General features: G+C 47.2%; 1 protein-coding gene across 2 annotated transcripts in view; it reads left to right on the top strand.

Moving 5' to 3' along the window:
- NHS (NHS actin remodeling regulator) overlaps positions 1–21,071 on the top strand; it is a 246,014-nt gene that overhangs the window by 222,774 nt on the left and 2,169 nt on the right. Inside the window, exons 3-8 of one of the 2 annotated variants that reach the window (XM_035542106.2) lie at positions 1,480–1,613; positions 10,147–10,209; positions 12,432–12,624; positions 15,633–15,764; positions 16,988–19,945; positions 20,454–20,580. In XM_035542106.2, coding sequence (XP_035397999.1) covers positions 1,480–1,613; positions 10,147–10,209; positions 12,432–12,624; positions 15,633–15,764; positions 16,988–19,945; positions 20,454–20,580 — 3,607 coding nt within the window. The remainder of the gene's footprint in view (positions 1–1,479; positions 1,614–10,146; positions 10,210–12,431; positions 12,625–15,632; positions 15,765–16,987; positions 19,946–20,453; positions 20,581–21,071) is intronic. The other variant, XM_035542107.2, reaches the window with a different exon arrangement.

Here is a 21,071-nt window from a genome sequence, read left to right as displayed (position 1 = left end):
TGCAATAGGAAGGATAAAATTCATGCAGGGCACTTTTAAAATGTTCAGCTGCAGCCTCCTGTGTTGGAAGTGTTCTGCACCAGCAGCTATCATTGCCTTGACCATTTATTGCTGTTATTGGGTTATAATAATAATTACTCGGATCTGTGGAGCATCTTTTAGCTGGATGCAACATTCCTATCAATTCCCACATGTGAACCTCTCTGCAGAGTTTATATCAGGCCCACACTGTGGGTGCAGGATGTCCTCAGAGCACTGCAAAGAGCAATAAGGCAGGATTGCAGTCGCAGTCGTGCTCAAGTAAAGCAGAAGTTGGCTTTTCTTTTCTCAGCAGCTTTGCCTTGCAGCCGTCCCAGCACCAGGCTGGTCTCTGCCTGCCATCTGGTGGGCAGCTCAAATCCTGACACCGGTGCGGAAGGCAGCTGGCAGAAATGCCTCATCGCTTTCAAGTATCACGGCTCACTTTGGGCAATTTCCCATCCTCCGTATTTAAAGGCAGCCGTGCAGGTTCAGCAGGCAGCTTGTCATGTGCTGCTTTTTTTAATTCTCTAAATAATTGTGTATATTGGAGTGAAATTGTAATCTGAAATTTACCCTAAACATGTTTATTGTCTCTCTCCCGTTTCTTCTATTAAAATTTCTTCATTATCTCTCTATTTAACCAGGGGTAATTCAAACTAAACATGAGATCAGGAAACAGCTATCCATACTAACAAACGTGGTTGGCTGGACCATAGCTCTGTGCATTAGGTGAATCCATCATCCCCTTCCAGCAGCACTCTGAGCAAACACTAATTACCCAACTGTCACCTAAAATTACAGATGGGAAATCCATGAGCTTTCCCCCATTCACATGGAAAGTTTCATAGACCTGGGACTGATGCTGGAAGAGGGCTGGGTATTGTCAGCCCACAGTGAAGGAAGACTCCTCTGGGTCAGGAGAAGAGCAATGGTGATTTTTCCAGGATGGGCTCCTCCGTGCTGGGACACAAAGCAGCTGCAACAATGACCTTCTCGATGTCAAGGCAGGGAAGGAAGTCCTGCCTGGGACTGTGTTTCCCTCATAAAGGTATATTTTGTAGGGGCAGAGTGCAGGTGTTCATGCATCTGAACTTTTCAAGGCAACAGGATCTACAGGTTCCCACTGGGAATCAGGTGCTGTGTCCCAGTCCCTTACAAGTTAGCTCCTTTGTCCCTTGGGATAAAGAGTTTGAAATCCCACTTGGGGTGAATTCAGCTTCAGTGAACATGCTCAGGTATGTTTTATAGGCATTGCTCTTGCAGGGCCTGGGAGTCCAGAAAGTGCTTCTCCTGTTCAGTGTCAGTAAGGATCATTGGTAGTGCTCGGTGGAGAAGAGAAGGAACTTCAGCTTTGGAGTCCACATCCTATTTGTAGCTCTGTTGCACCACTAGTAGAGACATTTCTTTGTTTTTAATGCTCTGAAAGACTCATGTCCTCTTTATTCTCCTCCAAAACAGAACATCGAAGCCGAGGTGATAACAGAGAGCAAAAAGCCCCAGGGCCCATCTCTGTGGTGGCTCCCCCCTTTCCTCCCTTCCCTGCAGTCTGCACTCAGAAGAGGCAAGCGATAAAGAACCGGCACTTCCTACCAGTAAGTCTTTCCTGCATGCTACAAGTACCCCATGTGAACACATCATTAGCATTGTGGGACCCTAGGTGTGACACTGCTTCACAAGTACCCCCCCCCCCCCGCCCCGAGCATGTACAGGGACAACACAACTCGCCTTGGCATCTCATCAGTAATACAGCTCAGGTAGCAGCTTCTAGCAGCCAGCCTCAGGGTGGAAGTTTCCACTATGAAACCTCTTATTTTTCACCCCCGGCTAGCACACGTACACACTTGTTCATATGCTTCTCCACAGTCCTTCACATTCTCTGCTCCTGCATTGGGCAGCACTTCCAGAACGCTCCTGTAATTTCAGTAAGTGCTGTAATTTCAGCCCTGAATTATCATTGCCAGGAGCCAAGAGCTCAAGGGCTTTGAGTACAGACTGGAGGCTTGCATGGGTGCAGAGAGGCTCAGCAGCACGTCTCCAGCTATCAGGAGCTGCAGTTTCCACTCACGTAGGACAATGGTACCTCTGTGGTCCTGGGTGCTTGACCCATAGGTGCCAGATTGGCTAAATTCTGCTCTGGGCTAAGAGCTATTGCATTCCTCAAACCAACTGAAACACCATAGGTCCGGCTTGGGTTTGACTTGTGATGCACATGCCCAATGCCAGCCCTCGGTGTAGGGATATATGGGCATGTGCAGGCACAGGGACATTGGCATCTTCAGAGATACTGCAGCCATGAGCACATTATAAATGTATAGCTATTGAATTGTCACCTACTGAACTTAAGATTCCAAGTCTGTTCACCCTAATCCATAACATTAACCACATAGAACTACTGTAACGGTAAATGAGTCACAATGTAAAGACCCTGCTCAGGAACTTAAACTTCAGTCCACAGAAAGAGCTTTGTTTCTCATTTGTGAGCACGAAATGCATGACAAGGTTTTGATTAGGTTGACCATTCTGGCTTTTTGGCTGCTTATCTGGATAATTTCAAGGAGAGCATCACCATCGCGTTAGGCTTTGAACTGGCTAGATTTTCAGGGCTTATGAATCAACTGAAAGGAGATATTCTGATGTTAAGGGACGGCATAGAAAAGCAAGGCATAAAGGAGAAACAGGCTTACCTTCTTCTTCTCTGTAAGTTGCCATCAAAGCTAGGGCTGTTGTAGGGTCACTGAAAGGTAAAGGAGAGGTGACCCCACATTACAGATCAGAACTGGTTACGGATAATAGTTTAGACAATATACCAAACATAAAGCTCTCTTAGTTAGTATCAGATGGGGAACAAGTCATATCTTATGAAATTGCATACTCAGTGTTGAAAGGCCTGAATCTTTGCTGTGCTTGGAACCAGTGCGTTTTAGACATTACTTCCATCTGTGCAACACAAAATAATAATAAATAGTGAGCAACCCTCTGAGTCCTGTATTAGATGGTAAAATTAAGTCATGCTGAATACAGATGTTTTGGCTTTATCAGCAAGTCCACCTTTTTCTTTTCAAGAAGGAAAATATTAAGCTTTGTGCCCACCCATGCTGGGCCTTTTTTTGGAAGCTGACCAGGATCAGTGGTCCCCTGAGGAGAAGCAAACGAGAGCAGCTTGGAGGTTGCAGTCCTATGGATTTCAAGGCATCTGGAAAGGCTCTGCTTTGGGAAGTGCAAATACTCCAAGGCCAGGGTACTTCGAAGTACCTTGACCCATTTCTTAGGGAACTCCTTGTCCACGGGGCAACCATAAATCGAGAGAACAATGCAAGATGACACAACACATGAATGCTCCGTCTGGGAGAAGGCTAATCCAAGATTTTTACAAGATACTGCAACAATGAATAACTAATTGATACTGTGCCAGCCTTCATGACTTAATGATATCATTACAAGAGATAGTTGAGAGTGCTGTTATTGGCTAGCTTGCTCTTTTTGGCATAAGCTTTTTGACATCTGCAGGTGCGTACATACTTCAGGGGTGGCTGGAATTGTTTGATACCTGATGCCAGTTGATTGTATCATCTGTTCATCGATGAACTAAAGATGTTAAGTCCCACAAGAGTTTTTATTCATGGCACAGCAGTCTATTCTGAATTCAGCTGTTGTGGTGCATGGGAAAGGTGCTGGTGAAAGTGATATTAAATGACAATAGAAGCCCTTTTCTGAGTTTCCTAGAAATTAGGAAAGTGTTCAACGAGAAGCTGGGAAATTTTTAAGTTATAGGATTGACTTTTCCAAATTGGGCATCTAAGTTAAACATGTGCATTGAGGCACTGAAATAAGTGACCACTGTGGAAACTGTGAGAATTATCCGTAGTGAAAGCTACCATAAAACAGATCACCAGTCTGAGACCAGCTGAGGCCTCCAGATTCCTACATTTTGGCTGCTGTTTTTATTGCTAGCAAGTATGAGCTTTCCCAAAGATCTTACATATTGTTTAGTAAAGCTAGAGAATATCAACCTCAACAGCTAAAGATTTACTTCTAAGCATGGCTGGCTGTTTTTGCAGGAAGAAAGGTGCCAAAGTCCCGTAAATTCCAAGGAAGACCAAAAGAATTAAAGTCCAAAGTGACTGATGCCAGTGAAAATGGGTCTGGAAGGCCATTTCGAACTGTTCCATCACAAGATCACGTTGTCATGGAGCAGCAGAGAACAAGAAGCAGCTGTGTCCTGGGATCTTTTGTGTCCTAGGATCTTTTGTGTCCCTGACAAGATATGTTTGAAGGTGGCTTTATTATAGTCTACTCTTGTTACAGGAGCTGCCCTGATTTGTCCACTTAGCCCAGAGGCCAGAATGGGATCCTTCAGGAAAGTGTATAAGAACAGGGCATGATTTATGCCATTTATTGTCCCATGATTTATTCTTCCAGTTTCATGCAGAAATGAATTACAGAGTTCCAGAGCTAGAGATCCAGTACAGAATAACACCCACTAAGGAATAAGTCTGCATTGATTTTGAGACTTGTTTAATCCCCTTTTTTAGCAAATTTACAAGATTCCTCAACAAGATTCCATGATAATGACTTTAACAATCTGTATGAAAATATATCTTTTGTTTGTTTCAGTCCTGATGCCTCATAATTTCATTGCACCCCTTCTAGTTTTTAGAATGTGAGAAATAGTGAGCACTGTTCCCTGTTCACTTTCTCCATGGTTTCCCCCCTCCCCCCATTTTTGCAGACATGATTTTACTTCCCTATCCATCCCAGACATTCATTTTTCAAGCTGAAAAACTCTAGCTTGCTTAGTCTCTCTCTACACAGAGGACGTATACAACCAAACATATTTATAAGCATCATTCATTCAGGCATTTTTGGCAATGAAGAAAACAAAAAATAATCTAAGGAAAGTACAAGGAAGGTACAGACTTGGGAAAATGAGGGAAATATTCTTTACACATGTTCCCATGACAACCCTGCCTGTAGCTCTGCTGAGTGTGAAGATGCTGTGTCATTCCAGCTGCATTTCAGACTTCTCTTTCATATTCTCCACATTTTTTTCTTTCTCTGTTTTCACTAAGTGCCTCCAGTGACGCTCTGAAATCTCAGTGTTCAAGTTCAGAGTGCAGGTGTCATGGGACCACGATTTCTCAAACCCCTCATGGTGCAGCTGGTATAATAAAATAAGGGAGATCGAGCAAGGAACCCATAATATTTGGAAATTCACACTCATGGTTGCACAGGGTGCAGTGTCAGTTTGCTCATAATTACAACCTGAGCAGAAATCTAAGGGACAGGAAGCAGGAGGTTGTTTTCCAGTCAGGCTTTGCCTCTCCCTGAGACCTCAGCTAGAACAAACATGAAAAGAAAATAATGGATCAGGTAACTTATTCTATGCCCCTGCCATTTCAAAAATACTCCCTGTGGTCTACCTTGGGGTGCTTTGCATAGCACACACCTAAGTTTTAAACAATTTTGTGCTGAAGCTCTACGAAGCCTCAATAAAAAAATGAGTTAAGGGCTAGACGGGAGTTGGGCTCTGTACTTTCTGTGTCCAAATCCTGCCTGTAGCTGTTAAAAATGAAAGCCAGCTGACATTATTCATCAGAATGAACTTGTACAGCACTATTTGTGCAGTAAGTGTAATACCTACTACCCTGTATCGTGGGATTATTGTTTGCACCTTCATCTGCTGGAATGCCATGTGTGGTATGACTTCTGTCAGAAAGCACATCTTTACCTTGTCAAAACATTGAACAGTACGTTAATCATTAAAGGACTGTCAGTACTTGAACAGATCACATTTGTGATGCTCCAAAATAAAATAAAACACCCACAAGCAGATAAAACAAAAATTTGTGGAGAATGAAACATATGGAAATATAAATATTGAGAGCAGCAGGTGAGCAGGGCTGTGCTTTGCTGCAGAAATAGCAGCCAGAAGTATTCCTATTTTCAGTGTCAGCTGACTGCATAAGAAAGATGCTGTATGGGTAGGAATGTTAATTTCTGATTAAGGAGTCAGCTGTGCTCTGAAAACACTGGAAAGCTGCTAACCTTTTATTAGTATTTCTTCTCCCTTTACCAGAGCTTTAATTTTTCCAACATGCAAATCCATACCATTTCCTTGAGCTCCTGTGAGTTAATGAAGCAGCAGGCTCTCCATTTTACAGGCAGAGGAGGAGAGAGTGGGAGGGAGCTTTCACCCAGGGCCACAGAAGGAGTCAGGAGCAGGCTCATGCAAACGTAGGACAAAACACCAGTTCTCGTTTGCTCTGCGTGTTGCCTTTCCAGTACATGAATGATTGCCTTCAAATGTCAGGTCGGGATGCACTGATAATGAGTACGTATGATTTATGAGCTCACTTAGCTTGAAAGCATCCTGCATATGTTCCCTTTGCTGCTGGAAACGGACCATACACAAAGCTTGCCGACGCTGAAGCAATATGCTAATGCACTGCCCACTTTATTCATAAGGTCATCCTGGGAAGGCAGTGTCTACCACCCAGTGCTATAGAAGCCTGAAGTCGTAAACAATATTGATCCCTTGTGCTTGTCGTTGGCTGTAACTTATATGCAGCAGGAGTAAGGGATAACCCGCTGGGGAGCAGAGCCGTGCTGCCGGCCACCTCCTGCCCTCACCCCGGCTTCGCTGCTGCTGCAGGGGTTGTGACTCGGCCACCAACATTTCCTGGGAGACAACGCATCGCCCACACGGTCAAACCAGTGCTGAGGGCATGGGGAAAGGATCAACTCAGCTGTGACTCCATTAGACAAACACGCTGAGGATAAATGTGTATAGCTCTTGACAAGGCTATCGCATTCTCAAAACAGCTTTAATTATTGGAACAGAAATAAGCTCTTTTTTCCTGGTGTTACGTTTTTCGCCTCACCGTTGCACAGTGCTCAATATGTCCTGTGCTCTAACTTTGAACTCCAAGTATCTCCCGTAACACTATGCTGTAAGGCAGGCAGGCTGGATACACGACCTAGTGCACACGATGCTTCTTGCACTAGTCTTCCCTTGTATCTTGAAGATCCTAAACTGTAGGCATCTCAAAGTGCACCTCAGAGCTTTGGACGATGTAGAACAGAAGGGGGGATTAAGTGGTAATTTTGTACTGTTACTGACCCACTCATTTCCTCCTCCTGATCCCAGTTCTGGGACAACAAATGGGATGGTCTCATAAATTGCCAGGCTGGCAAGTTCGTGACAGCCGATTTGCTTCTTTGTCACTGCTCTGATGGGGTTTAGGGTTCTCGTCAGCGGAAAGGATGATTGATGTGTCCTGACTTAGGTATCTGCAAGTAACGCTAGGCTCCTCTTAAAATCAATGGGGCGAGCGTTCAGGGGTGAGTCGCCTCATCCCGATTTAGGTACGGATGAAGGTTGAGCTGAATTTCTCTGTGGCAATCTCACCTTCTGCTTGCCTATAGGGAAGCCTAGCTGACAATCTCAGGCTTGGACATCCTCACTTTTTTTGTTGCAGTGCACAGAAACCAAAGACTTTCACACCGAAGAGATGCAGAGCACTGAGAAATCAGATCACGTGCATATGCAACCAAGATTTTTACTGCAGAGCAGATTCAAGAGCACAGTGACACCTCTGCAACTGCAGTTGATGGGATAGCTCAGAAAACAGAGAGGCTCACATTTGTCAGTGACTGCAGAATAAATCCCTATTCAAGCAATTACACACCAGTTTGGTTTCAAAGCAATCTTAGCCCATTAAAGAAAAATGCCTATTTAAAGTATTCTGGCTTTGTATTTAACAGATTGATTACCACCATTGCTATTTGCCAAGCACACCCACACAAAAGAAATTCACTTTGAAAACTGCCTAACTGCAGATTTACCCATCGGACCAGAACAGCCTTGGGTATATAATAATAATTTCTTGCTTAATTATGTGTTTACTCAAGACATTTAGAGATATTCTGGTCTTCTGAGTGAATGAGAACATTTGAGGGACAGCAGCTCGCTCCCTCCCCCAGCACAGAGGTATTGAAACGTTGGGGCTGCTGCTGTATCACAGCGTGCCCAGCTGCCCAGCGGTGGGCACCGTGCCGGATCCAGCAGTAGGCGACCTTGGGACCCCATGGTCAGGTCACAGTGGAAGGTCACACCACCATGACAGCAGGAGCTGAGATTTTTGCCATTTTAGGCCTACTCCTCTATGGCATTTCTCCCGTTTCCATGGCAGGGAGAAGAAAAGACAGTACTCAGTCAACCTTTGCCTTTCCCACCTTTCATTGTTCTTCCATGTTAAGTCCCCACCCTAGGAAGTCTGTCCTGCCGTGCTTAAGCAGAGACCTGAGACCTTGGCAAGTGAAGTGAAGTCTGTGGGTACGTGTAACTAATGGGTGTTTTCCTGGAGGAGTCAGGAAGGCAGAGGAGCACATGGGGAGATAGAAAAGCCCTGATCCAACAGGACAGGTTGATGGGTAGCCAGCCCTTGTTTGTGTCTGCTGTAGCCCGTAGCTACTTTCTCCAAGGCCAGAGTCGAGCTCACACTGTTTCTCCCTTGGAGGTTTGCCCTGAGGAGCTCATGGGACAAGAGGTCCCTCCTCATCCCCTTCTTGTGCACCAACTGGGACCCTCATGAGCTTTTGTGGAGCTTCCAAGATACGTAAAAGATTTTCATGTGCTGGACGCATCACCTCAGCAGTGTTGGTCGCCATCAATCTCAACCCTCTCCAAGGCACCTCAGACACCTTCCTTGGGGAAGCTGAATTTCGAAACCTGATCCTTTTAGCTGTGGTAAATTGGCACAAAGCAGGTGACTGGAAACTTGGCCAGAAGATCAAGGATGAAATGATCCTTGTGACTCCAAAGAGCAAAGTTAACCTGTTGACGTGTTCAGGATCTCTGCACCTTTTCTTACACAAACAGAGGTGTTCATCCCACCGTAAGGGCCTTTTCCCAGCTTAGGAGAACTGGTTTTGCACAGATCTGAATGGCCCGAAAGAAACGTTAACTAGGAACAGTCTTCTTTTGAATTTTATCCCTCTGCTCTCCAATAGGGCTCACGTGCAGCTTATTTGGAGGCTTCACTCAACTTCAGTCCTGCACATGGGACCAGGGTAAAGTGAGAGGTGTTGCATATCTCGCAAAAAGGTAGGACGAGACAGAGAATTCAGCCTTTGGAGCTTCAGCATAGCCTTTTTATTATTTTGAAAGGAGACCATACAATGCAAAGTCTCTCAGACTGACGTTTGTGTTTCATTCATCACAGCGGCGTTGATGATGTTTGGGTGGAACAATGTTCATAGGACCATTTGGCAGGTCTGCTAAGTAATGCCAGGGGAGATAGCACTTGCTAGAGCTTTCCAGCGTGGTGAACAGACCTTTTTTCTTTTATCTTTTTCATTTTATTTCCTGTTTCGAAAGAAGTCATCCTTCACTCATTTGTTTTGAAAACAGGACATTGCAACAAAGTAACCAGAATTTCCACCATTAAAGGACTTCAGAGCTGCAGGGATTCAGCAAGACTTAGGACATTCTGGGCATCTCTCTTTATCCTTTCAAGCATTATAAAAAGTGACAAAAATCCAATTGGCCACTGTCATCCTGACACAATGATTGCAGCCTTGGAAATGTAATGATAATGTCAGGAAACCTTGGCAATCAACCTATTTGATAAATCATCCTCAGGACCAGCATTATTTATTTCCATTGCCTATAAATACCTCAGGCAAAAAAGTCCTTATATTACGAAATAGATCGTTTATAATGTAATTGGATAAGCACCTTGCACTGCTCCAGCTTCAGGCAGTACACAGTTTGAGTTCCCCAAATCAATACAAGACATTCTTAGGACAATTTAACTATGTCCGTAAGAGATCGAACCAATTTCCCTACAATTTCGTCTGATCTGAGTAAGCAAAATCAGCACAGACTTCACATGGGTCCAAATAACTCCGTAGGCAAAGTTGAATGAGGTGGGGCTGCATTTGTGGAGTAGTCTGTTCTGGGAAACAGACTGATCGGTTGGAAATCGAGGTGGAAATCTCAGGTTGTTTTGCCTCTGACGCTCGTTTATCCAGACAGAAATAATGTGCTTTTGCCAACAACATTTTGTCTGTGTTTTTAATTTTAATTTATTTTTTTTTCTTTTCCACATTTCACATTTATAGTTTAACAGCACCCGTTCGCCCTCCCCAGTTGAGTGTTGCCACATGACCCCCTGGAGTAGAAAGGTACTGGAAAAACAAGCAATCCTCAGCTCACAGCCCTGTCTCACTCTTCTCCCTTCCAGATCCTAACCCTGCCTCTTGCTTGCTTTTCACTTGCTAACTTTACTGCCTCTTCTGTTTCCGATGTCAGTAGGGCACAATAATGACATCTTTTTCCCTCTTTCCCTCTTCACCTGGGATCAGTTTCAGGAGCTCATGGCCACAAGGCCACCTCCTTGATCCTATCACCCCCTTTAACGGCCTGGTCCAGGACCATAGAGGTAGTGACTGCTTTTCATTTTCTTGCAATGTTTTTGCCCAATGCTTTATTTTTCCAAACGGTAAGGAATCGTTTGGGCAATGCCAGGACAAACACGTGCATTTGGATGCTCGGCAATGCTGCAGTTTGCTGAGCAGGAGCTCTGGCAGCCGGAGCCCGCGGTGGGGTCACTTCACCCGCTTTGTCCCCTGCTCCATTGTTACCCTGGCAGGAGCCAGCAGCCAGTGCAGCCTCTGTGTGTCTGCCTGCGTGTGTGCAGGGTTTGGGGTTTTTTGTTTGTTTTTTTGTTGTTGTTGTTGTTTGTTTTTTGGTTTTTTTTTTGGTTTTTTTTTTTTGCATGCATGCATCAAACTTTTGGGGGGGGAAGTTACCTAGGAAACAAAGTCTTTTGTGCTTGAAGTTTATACGAGCTATTCACGTCTGCCGGGGATCGGCACAAAAGCCGCAGAGAGAAAGAAGGCTGCAATGTTTTGCTAAAACCCTACGTGGGAAAGCGGGGCTCCCCGCGGGCGGGAGGAGGAGGACGCGCGTCCCCCCGGCCCTGGGGTGCTGCGGGGGGTGACGGCGGCCAGGTAAGTGCGCGTCCTCCCGCACCTCAGCCAGCAGCGCGGCTTTCGGATCCAGAATGCTTTTGGGGCTGGGGCGTAAGCGCTGTCTGGAGCTGGAGGCGGCTCGTTCCCTGGGGACTTGTGCGAAGCCTGGGAGGAGGAATGGCAGAGCTACAAAGGCAGGCTGGCGAGAGCACGCCGCGCTAGACTGCAGCCGGCTGGACCCCGGCACGGAGGGGAGCGCGGTGTTTTGTCTCCGCCAAAAACTGGGGAAGAAAGCTTAAAGAGCAGTTATGAGGGAGAAGCCGGGTAGCTGGGCAGCTGGGAATCCGGGACTGGGGAGAAAGCCAGCCTGAGAGGTGCTGCTCTTCGTGTTTAAAGAGGAGACAGATTGACTTCCCGGGCTAGGGGAAGAGTTGTCACGGCTTGTGGAAGAATGTTCTGATGGAAAAAGGGGGGGAACAGGGCAGAAAAAGGTGAGTGTTTCTCCCCTCTGTTCCTTCCAAACAAAATGAGAAGTTTTTGCTTTTGTTTTTGTTTTTCAAACAAAGGGACTCCAAACCACGGGTCGGTAGCTGGTACCACATGAAAACATGCTTAATTTATTTCTCTGTTACTGGGTGGAATTATAACAGCTTTGCAGGACAGGGTGCTGCTGGGGGATTTGGTTTTTCTTCACAAAGAAAACAAAGCCTCTGTGTTGCTTCCACACAGTTTACTTTTCTCTCTGTTTCTTTATCTTCCGTATCTAGTGCTTCTCGTAGCATGCCGTAAAAATTTGCATGGTTTCTAAACAATACTTTGAATTTCTTCTGGTGGCGGCCGACCTTCCCTGTGGCCAACATCCTCCTGACCCTGGCACTGCTAACACCTGCCGCTTCCAACCACATAGCTGCCGGTTTTCTGCAACTTTTTTCTGGTCACGTCCCTAGTTTGTAAAAAATGAGATGCGAGTGACTTCCCGAAGTGCGGAGGGGTCTCGTTTAAAGCTTTAGGCCTTCTGCTGCCTGTTCTCGAACGAGTGTTTCCCTGGGGCCGGTGCTCCCTGCTAGCAGCAGACCGCTGTGCTCCAAAAGCTGCAGATGCAGAAGCGCGCCCCGGTGTCACGCCGATGGTAAGCGGGTACGTGCCGGAGGCAGCAGCGTGCAAACACGGGTGTGTGCCCCTTCCGACCGGGAGGGCGTCCTGCACTGCCCCGTGAAGGTGCTGCTCCGCTTCCCACACGGCGAGGTATTTGTCCCCTGCGACCGGTGCGTTACTGCTGCTGCACCGGGGAGCAGGCAGCGCTGTGTGACTTACCCAGAGCAGCTCGTCGTTGCTCCCTGTAACTGATTGCTGATCTGTCTGCCTGCTTTGTTCCTACAGCAGCCGCGCGTGCCCGAGTGGCAGACACTGATTCTGAATGTATTCGTTTGCAGTCCCATCCACCAGAGGACGAAGATACAGATGTCATGTTAGGGCAGAGGCCGAAAAATCCAATACATAATATCCCTTCTACACTGGATAAGCAAACCAATTGGAGTAAAGCACTACCTCTCCCAACTCCAGAGGAGAAAATGAAACAAGATGCCCAAGTGATTTCTTCTTGCATTATCCCCATCAATGTCACTGGTACAAATCTCTTCTATTTCTTTTTGTATTTATTGCATGGTTCGAGGGAGGTCAAGTGCTTACTTTGTTTAATTTGTTTGAAGTCACTGGGTTTTACAGTCTGCGGGCAAAGACCCTAGCCTGAGGATTTAGTTGCTGGAAGACAGTGGGCTAAATTCATCCCTCATGCGTGGCCACTGAAGTCAGTGACGCTGCATCTAGGATTAATTTGGCCCACATTTTTCGAGTCATGTTGTACAGTGTAACGTAACGCTGGCTCCCTGTATAAACAATGTACTTTTGTTGTGTATATAACCTACAGTCTGTATTCACAAAGACCTCAAATAGCTTTTCAAATGTAGCTGACTGAAATAATGCAGAAAGCCACCAGGATTAATCATATGATTATCATGTGTAGCAGGAGAAGAGAAACTAAAGAATGTAGGCTACTATTTGCAGTGCTTTAAACATGCAAGTCATGACTGTGTAGCATGCAAACCATCGCTCTGAGATCTCTTTACATGCAGCTACGCTGAAGGTATAGTAATGGCATTTTCATTTATTTATATAACATTTGGATGCATTTTACTAGATTTATTTGAACAAGAATTGTTTATGTAAGCATCAGCTTTATCAGTTATTGAATGTGATAGATGACTTGTTTCCAAAATCAAAAATCAGGTTGTTTTTCTCTTTCTCTCTTTCTCTTTCTCTCCTTCCAGAGGGCTATGGTAAACATAAGGTTTATCTGAGTTTTCCTCAATGATATTTTGCACCAAGGTTTGATTAATGTAAGAGCATAAAGGGGGATGATTTCCACGGCTATAGAGTTGAAAATAAATAGTCAGGGAAAAAGCAGGGAGCTCTCAGCTATCCACAGAGAAAATTCTGGTATTTAATTGTGTTTTTCCAGAAACCGGGGGGTTGGCGGGGAGGTCACGTCCCCTCATGTCACATCGCTCCTGCTTGTGTCCATCAGCAGTGCCCAGCCTTCCTGCAAGACAGGCTGCCAAGCTGCCTGCGGTGCCAGGGGAAGTCTGCACGCCCCCTGCCCCACTCTGCTCCCAGGAACTTGCTGCTGACTGTCTGAGGGGCTCGGGGCTTTGGGGCTCGCTGCAGCATCCCTTCTGCCCCACCATCCACCTGGGTCTGAAGGGGCTGTGTCTGGGTGCCCCCTGCTCCAGGCTGGACACTCCCAATGGAAGACCCCACAGAAAGACATGAATGGAGTGGCACGCTTCCACGAGGCATTAAGTGATGCTCTGCCCCCACAGCACATAGGACCTTAGTTGTGTAGGCTGCCCAGCACCAGTAATGTCACACAGTCCAGAGCAGAATTACAGCGTTAGGCCTGGGACCAATGTTAACTTTTCCAGTAATAGAAATTTTTGCCTAGACTCCACCTGCCATACACTGGAACCAAATTCCCACTGATCAGTTTTACAGATCAAGAATGGTATGTAATCTTCTGGATGTTTATGTGTATCATTCTCATTAGCACTAATGGGAATAATTTGTATGCGTCACGGGGAGGACATACCCTCTGCCACTTTCCTCTAGAGATGACCCGTGCATCTGGCACACGGAGCATGTTCAGATAACTCACAATTGCTGGAAACCCAGCAATGACTCGGATTGATTTTCGTTTCAAAGAGTTTGCTTTCATTTTTCTGTTTTGTTCTTTAAGCTTCTCCCAACCCTGAGAAATGTTCACTTTTTTAAAATGACTGTTGTTGGAGTTTACAGCACTTTCCTTCCATATTAAAGAAAGTTCTTCCTCTGCTTATTCCAGGGGCATTGGTGGTTACAGGACATCTGTCTGAAGCCTCTATTTCACTGTAGTAGATTTCAAGAAGAACTTTTACAAGAAAGTTACTTTTTAACGTTTTACATTGTTATGTAGTGTAATATGTATGTGTATGTCTGTGTATAATTATGTTTTATATAATTATACGCTATTAAAATAGTTTTTATCAGGATTTTTTTTTTAATTTTGTTTACTTTGGTTTGTTCGTTTTTCTTAAGATTACAAACCACTGTACCAATGATCCCAATGTTAGTGTTTTTATGGACCTGGCACATTTTTTCCGACCTGTCCCACGTCAGCTTTAGAGAGCAGAAGCATATAGCTCTGCAAGACCACAGCCGGTCTTTTGGTGGGCCTCCTCTTAATTTTAGATTGACCACAGTGTAAAAAACAAAGTCAAAGAGACTTCCCTGTGGCAATGACATGGAAACATAAAGAAAACAAGGAATTCTTGCTCGTTCTGCATGACCATGGTTATAAATAGATGTGCATGTGAACTTGGGCTCCTAAATCCAAATTTAGGACAGTGAATGTGTGAGCTGATTCCCAGAGCGGACTCCCGTGTGTCTTGATGCAAGCTGAGTGCTTGGGAAAATCAGGCCACGTGCTGGTGCGCAATACCTGCTGCCCATTTACTTCATCCTTGGCCACGTGTAATAGTCAAGGAAACTGCTCTCTAAACTTGCATGTGGACTTTGCCCCATTTTAGCTGTCTTATTCCTTTCTGAAATGGTAGCCCTTTTGGCATATTGGTCTCCTAAGAAGCCCCCAACTATTGTAATTCGGCATTAAAATTTAAATTGTTTTCTTATGCTTAGTTGCTTAAAGTAAGTCAGGCTGTAGCTGAAAAGATTACTCCTTGCAGACAAGTAACTGTCACTGTCCCTGTGACAGATGGATAAATAGTTATAAGAAAGATGCCCTGCTACCAAGAGCTCTCAACTCTATTTTCCTTCCTTGTTTTTTCTTTTCTTTTTCTTTCTTTCTTTATTATTTTTTTTCAATCCTTATGTTACTTTTGGCAGACCAGGCTGCTGAGGGGGAGCTGGAATTAAATGTAAAACTGTGATATACTGTAATATAATTCACATAAGAGCTATATAAGGGCTCCCTTATGTTTATTCACAGGCTTAATCCAAGCTCACATACCTCCACTGTGTTCCAGCCATGAAAATTTGTTTACTATTTCTAAAGGCTAATGAGACCTATTTATGGGTTGCAGGAGTTGGTTTTGACAGAGAGGCTAGTATACGCTGCTCTCTTGTTCATTCACAATCTGTACTACAGCGGAGACGAAAGTTGAGGAGGAGGAAAACCATCTCTGGCATCCCCAGAAGAGTGCAACAAGAAATAGGTGTAGTATAAATACAACTCTTCCATAGATAGCTTTCTAACCAACTTAAATTGCAGGGATATGAGCTGGTAGCTGGCCTTCCAAAGAAATGAATCCTTGAAAGCGTAACTGGTTGTGGAGTTTGGGAATGACGTGTTTTGTTTTTTTTGATTTACTGCAGTAAGCAAAGCTATATTACTCCATATGGCCCTGACTTAAGGGGGGCCTTACCGAGTAATATAGATGTACGTGTTCAGCTCTTATCGTGTAAATGTTAATCAGTTATTTTTTTCCATTTTATTTTTGTTATATTTGCGTGCATAAAAAGTAACTAGATTAAGTGAAAGTTTTTTCTTGTATGAAGGGATCTGAAGGTAAAGAAATGACAGATGTTGCTCAGCAAAGTGATGAGCTGTGACAACTCACTCAGATATCAGTTGGATATCCGCATTAGAGACAGCTGCTGGTACCCCACTGAAAGCTTCGCTAAACATTCCTTTTCTTTGTCATGCTTGTCCTCAATTCCTTCCTTGCATTCTTTATTACCAAGGATATTTGCTTGAAATCAAGTGGCTTGCCTTGCTTCTTTTGTGGGTAAATTAGGAGCAACTCTGTTGAGGGCAAATACAGTGTAAAATTGGTCTTAACCCGAAACTAAATGAACAGGATCATTATTTCTTAATGTTCATCTGCATCTGAAGATGACTCTGATATCTCGGTCAGTTGCTGTGAAATTTGATCGGAGGCAGAAGGAATGTGTTTATCATAGGGAATAAGCAACCAGAGAACCTATGAAACAAAGATCCTGTTACTGTGCAAATATTCTTGGTAGGAAAGAAGCAGATAATGGAAATTCTGAAAAGATATATAGTCAGAATAGAATTATTTTTAGAAGTTTACGGAGTGTTTTGTCAGGCAGACACTCCTGAAAACTGCCTGTAAACCATTGCAGGGCAGTGACAAAAACTGAAAAGTTAATATTCATCTTAATATTTACCACAGCAAGATCAGCTCTGCGTGAGATCGCATTTCAGAAACAGGAGAACTGAGATCACGTTGCAGGACTAGCAGAATTTCCCACCTCACTGGGATGAGGTTTGCCTTACGTACATTTTATAGCCGAGTTAGCTTTGGTACAAAACTCAGCAAGATTAAATGCAGATATGCTTCTTGGGTTTCTCCGCGGGTCGTCTCGTGTCGGGACGCGCGAAGCTGTCTCTCACCCAGCTTTACGTGTACCCTAGATTCGGACGAGTCGCCAGTGGCGAGGGAGCGCAGCGTGATTGTGCACGCCAACCCGGACTTCTCCAGCGCCGGCAGCCGGCGGTCAGGGACCAGGGACTCGGAGTGCCAGACAGAAGAAATCCTGATCGCGGCTCCCTCCCGGCGCCGCATCCGTGCGCAGAGGGGGCAGAGCGTGGTCGCCTCCCTCTCGCACTCCGCCGGCAACATTTTGGTGCTGGCGGACAACGGGGATGCCGTCTTCGCTGCCGCCGTCAGCAACCGCATCCGTTCGCGGAGCCTCCCTCGCGAGGGTGCAAGAGCCAGCGAGGGTGACCCGGCCGCCACCACCAAGAGTTCGGCGTATGACGCAGAGCACTTCCTAGCCAGCCAGGAGAGGCTCCCAAAAAAGGGGAAGGAGATCCTGAGCAAACAGGGTTCACAAGAGCACCAGCCCCTAGGTTTAACTTGCCCTCAGCACCTGCACAGCCCTGAGCACAGCATTGGCGAGAGAGGGAGGTCGCGACTGTCAAGGATGGCAGATTCGGGAAGCTGCGAGATTTCGTCCAACTCGGACACCTTTGGGAGCCCCATTCACTCCATCTCCACAGCAGGAGTCCTGCTCAGCAGCCACATGGACCAGAAGGATGACCACCAGTCCTCCAGCGGCAACTGGAGTGGGAGCAGCTCCACATGTCCCTCTCAGACGTCCGAGACCATTCCTCCTGCTGCCTCTCCGCCGCTGACGGGCTCCTCACACTGTGACTCCGAGCTGTCCCTCAACACCGCTCCCAATGCCAACGAAGACTCGAGTGTCTTCATCACAGAGCAGTTCAGTGACCACGTGGACAAGGTCAGAGGCCACAGGGCGAGCTCCTTCACCTCTACTGTGGCAGATTTACTTGATGACCCCAACAACAGCAACACGAGTGACAGCGAGTGGAACTACCTTCACCACCACCACGACGCCTCCTGTCGCCAGGACTTCAGCCCCGAGCGCCCCAAGGCCGACAGCCTGGGATGCCCGAGCTTCACGAGCATGGCCACGTACGACAGCTTCCTAGAGAAGACCCCCTCTGACAAGGCAGACACTAGCTCACACTTCTCCGTGGATACTGAAGGATACTATACCTCCATGCACTTTGACTGTGGTCTCAAGGGTAACAAGAGCTATATTTGCAACTATGCAGCCGCAGGCTCCGAGAGCGGACAGACGGCGAGCGTGACCTCCAGCCTGGCCGACTGCGCCTGGCAGGAGTGTGTGAACCACAGGAGGCAGGGACGGCAGAGCATCTCTCTGAAGAAACCAAAGGCAAAGCCAGCCCCACCAAAACGCAGCTCGTCTTTGAGGAAATCTGAGGGCAGCATGGATCTTCCCGAGAAGAAAGAACCAAAGATTAGCAGCGGGCAGCACGTGTCGCACACCGCCAGGGAAATGAAGCTGCCGCTTGAGTTTTCCAACACGCCTTCCATAGCGGAGGGCTCTAGCCTGCCACCCAAATCCGAGCTGCCCTGGGCGAGCCAGAGCGACGGCGGCCTGAAGGACGCTCAGTTCGACGTGGCCGACATGCCGTCCTTTAAAGACGAAGGTGCTGAACAACCTCACTATGCAGACCTCTGGCTCCTGAACGACTTGAAATCTAGTGATCCTTACAGGTCTTTATCTAATTCGAGCACTGCTACGGGTACCACGGTCATAGAGTGCATCAAGTCGCCAGAGAGTTCCGAGTCCCAGACGTCGCAGTCCGGGTCACGGGCCACCACCCCATCCCTCCCTTCTGTCGACAGCGAGTTTAAGCTGGCCTCGCCGGAGAAGCTGGCGGGACTGGCCTCACCCTCCAGCGGGTACTCGAGCCAGTCGGAAACACCAACCTCCTCCTTCCCGACCGCCTTCTTCTCTGGACCCTTGTCTCCGGGGGGCAGCAAGAGAAAGCCGAAAGTACCTGAGAGGAAGTCGTCGCTGCAACAGCCGCTCTCTAAAGACGGCACCATGTCTGCAAGCAAAGACCTCGAACTCCCGATTATACCTCCAACCCATCTCGACCTAAGTGCTCTTCACAGTGTCCTGAACAAACCGTTCGCTCACCGGCACCAGCTGCACGCCTTCAACCCCAGCAAGCAGAACACGGTGGGAGAAGCCCTCAGCCCCAGCCCGCCCTCTGCCCTCGCCATCACGCCCTCCGTCCTCAAGTCCGTGCACCTCAGGGCCGTCAACAGGCCTGAAGAAGCGAAGCAGAAGGGCAGCACTCCCGACCTGCTCTGTGTCCGAGAGACTGCTCTGGTGGCAAACGATGTTTCGCCGGGCAAAATGCGGCCGCTCCTAACCAAGAAGCCAGTATCACGGCAGTACTCCACTGAGGAGGCCATCATGTCGTACATCGACTCTTCCCTGGCAGAAACTGGCCCTGGAAAACTGCCCTTAGAAAAGAGCTCCTCCTTCAGCGGGCAGAGTAATTGTGAGCAAGAAACTCTAACTTCAGCAAGTGTGGCTCTGGTTGAAATCAAACCCATGAAGGACCAAGTGCCACTGGCTGCCGAGCGCTTGCCAGACAGCGCTCTAAATCAGTCTTGTGCTGTTCCTACAGAAGGGTTTCAGAAAGGCTCGGCCATGCCCACAGGTGATTACGAAGCGGAGAAAGCTAACCGGGGAGCAGAAGTAGATGGCTGCCCCAAGCGAGCGCAGGCTCAGCCGGAGCTCTCCGGTGGCGGTGGGCAGCAGCTGGAGCCTGGTACTGCGGCTGAAAGCCCCGCTCGGGCCCAGGGAGCAGATGTCAGTGATCAGCTTAAGCACCAACTCGATTTAAGCCACCATGTGCCTGGGAATATCAGCTTTGAATCAGAGACGGCAGCGGTAAACTCGCTCGGTGAAGCGAGTTGCAAGCAGGAGAACGAGATTGCATCAGATATTCCTACCAAAAGTGCCTCCGATGCCGGCAGGGCGGATGAGACAGCGGGTGGCACAGAAGAGCCGTCGCTGAAAGGTCAGTCGTGTCCTCTGTCTGCGCTGGGTGGGGTGTGACTGGCAGTGGGGTGACAAAACTGGGTGCCCTGAGGGCTGGAGGTGTTACTCGGCATGCCTCCGCAGGCCCTGGTGAGCCCTCCTGGTCTGGCAGCGGAGCAGCCACCCAGAGATGCTGTATGCTCTCTCAGAGGGGTGTATTTCTCTGATAAATGCTTCTTCCCTTGTGCTACGTGCCAGACAGAAACAGGAGAGGGAGAAGCACTGCCCCGCTGTGCAGGGGGCTGTACTGTCACCACTGCAGAGCTGGTGCCAGTGCCTGTACCACAAGCAGGAGATCCTGCTTTTGGGCCCTAGCAGTGCCCGCCGCATGGCTCCAACATGCAACGTGCATGGTAGTTAGAGGATAAAGTCTGTGTCACCAGCATTGGCTGTTGGCTCACACACCGAGCTCATGCCTTGCCTTAGCAGCGCTGCTTCAAAACATGGCGGGGGTCTGACTCTAACCATGGCTTCTGTCCTTATCTTAGAGTCTTCTCCAAGTGACGACTCCATCGTGTCCCCACTGAGTGAAGACTCTCAGGCTGAAGCTGAGGACGTTTTCATGTCTCCCAACAAACCTCGCACTACTGAGGACCTGTTTGCAGTCATTCACAGGTAATCTAACCTTCTTGTGGTTAGGCCTTGTCCCGCCCGCTGGCAGAGGTAGCTGGTGTGGTGCTATGGGTAAGGCGTGCACAAGTATCCCAGCCAGTGATGGTACTGGAAGTCCTGAAGTCCTGCTGGTGCCTGGCCTTGCAACTATAGGAATGAGCTAACACCATCCAGAGGTGGCTTTGGGAGGGGACGAGCTCAGGTGCAAACAGGGTGTGCGGATCTGCCCACATCTGTGCCTGTGCATATGCTTCTCAGCTGATCTCGTCTTTACCTAAATTGGTTGAGGCACTGAGGTTATTTTTTTCAGTAAGCTACATCTGCTATTTTTGAAGGCCCCCCGTGACTTCAGTCAGGTTTATTTCCCAGACTTCCAGGAAAACCTCTGGTAGGGCTGACAACTGCATAATGATTGGTGATTCTGTATGAAATTCTTCATCTCGATTTCCTCTGCCCTGAGACTACCTTCTTTAGTTTATTGCATTAGTTTTCTA

This window comes from Cygnus atratus, chromosome 1 (genome assembly GCF_013377495.2).
Source record: "Cygnus atratus isolate AKBS03 ecotype Queensland, Australia chromosome 1, CAtr_DNAZoo_HiC_assembly, whole genome shotgun sequence".
NCBI classification, from domain to species: Eukaryota; Metazoa; Chordata; class Aves; order Anseriformes; family Anatidae; genus Cygnus; species Cygnus atratus.
Note: the sequence above shows the minus strand (reverse complement) of the source record. Positions and strands in the feature narration are given on the sequence as shown.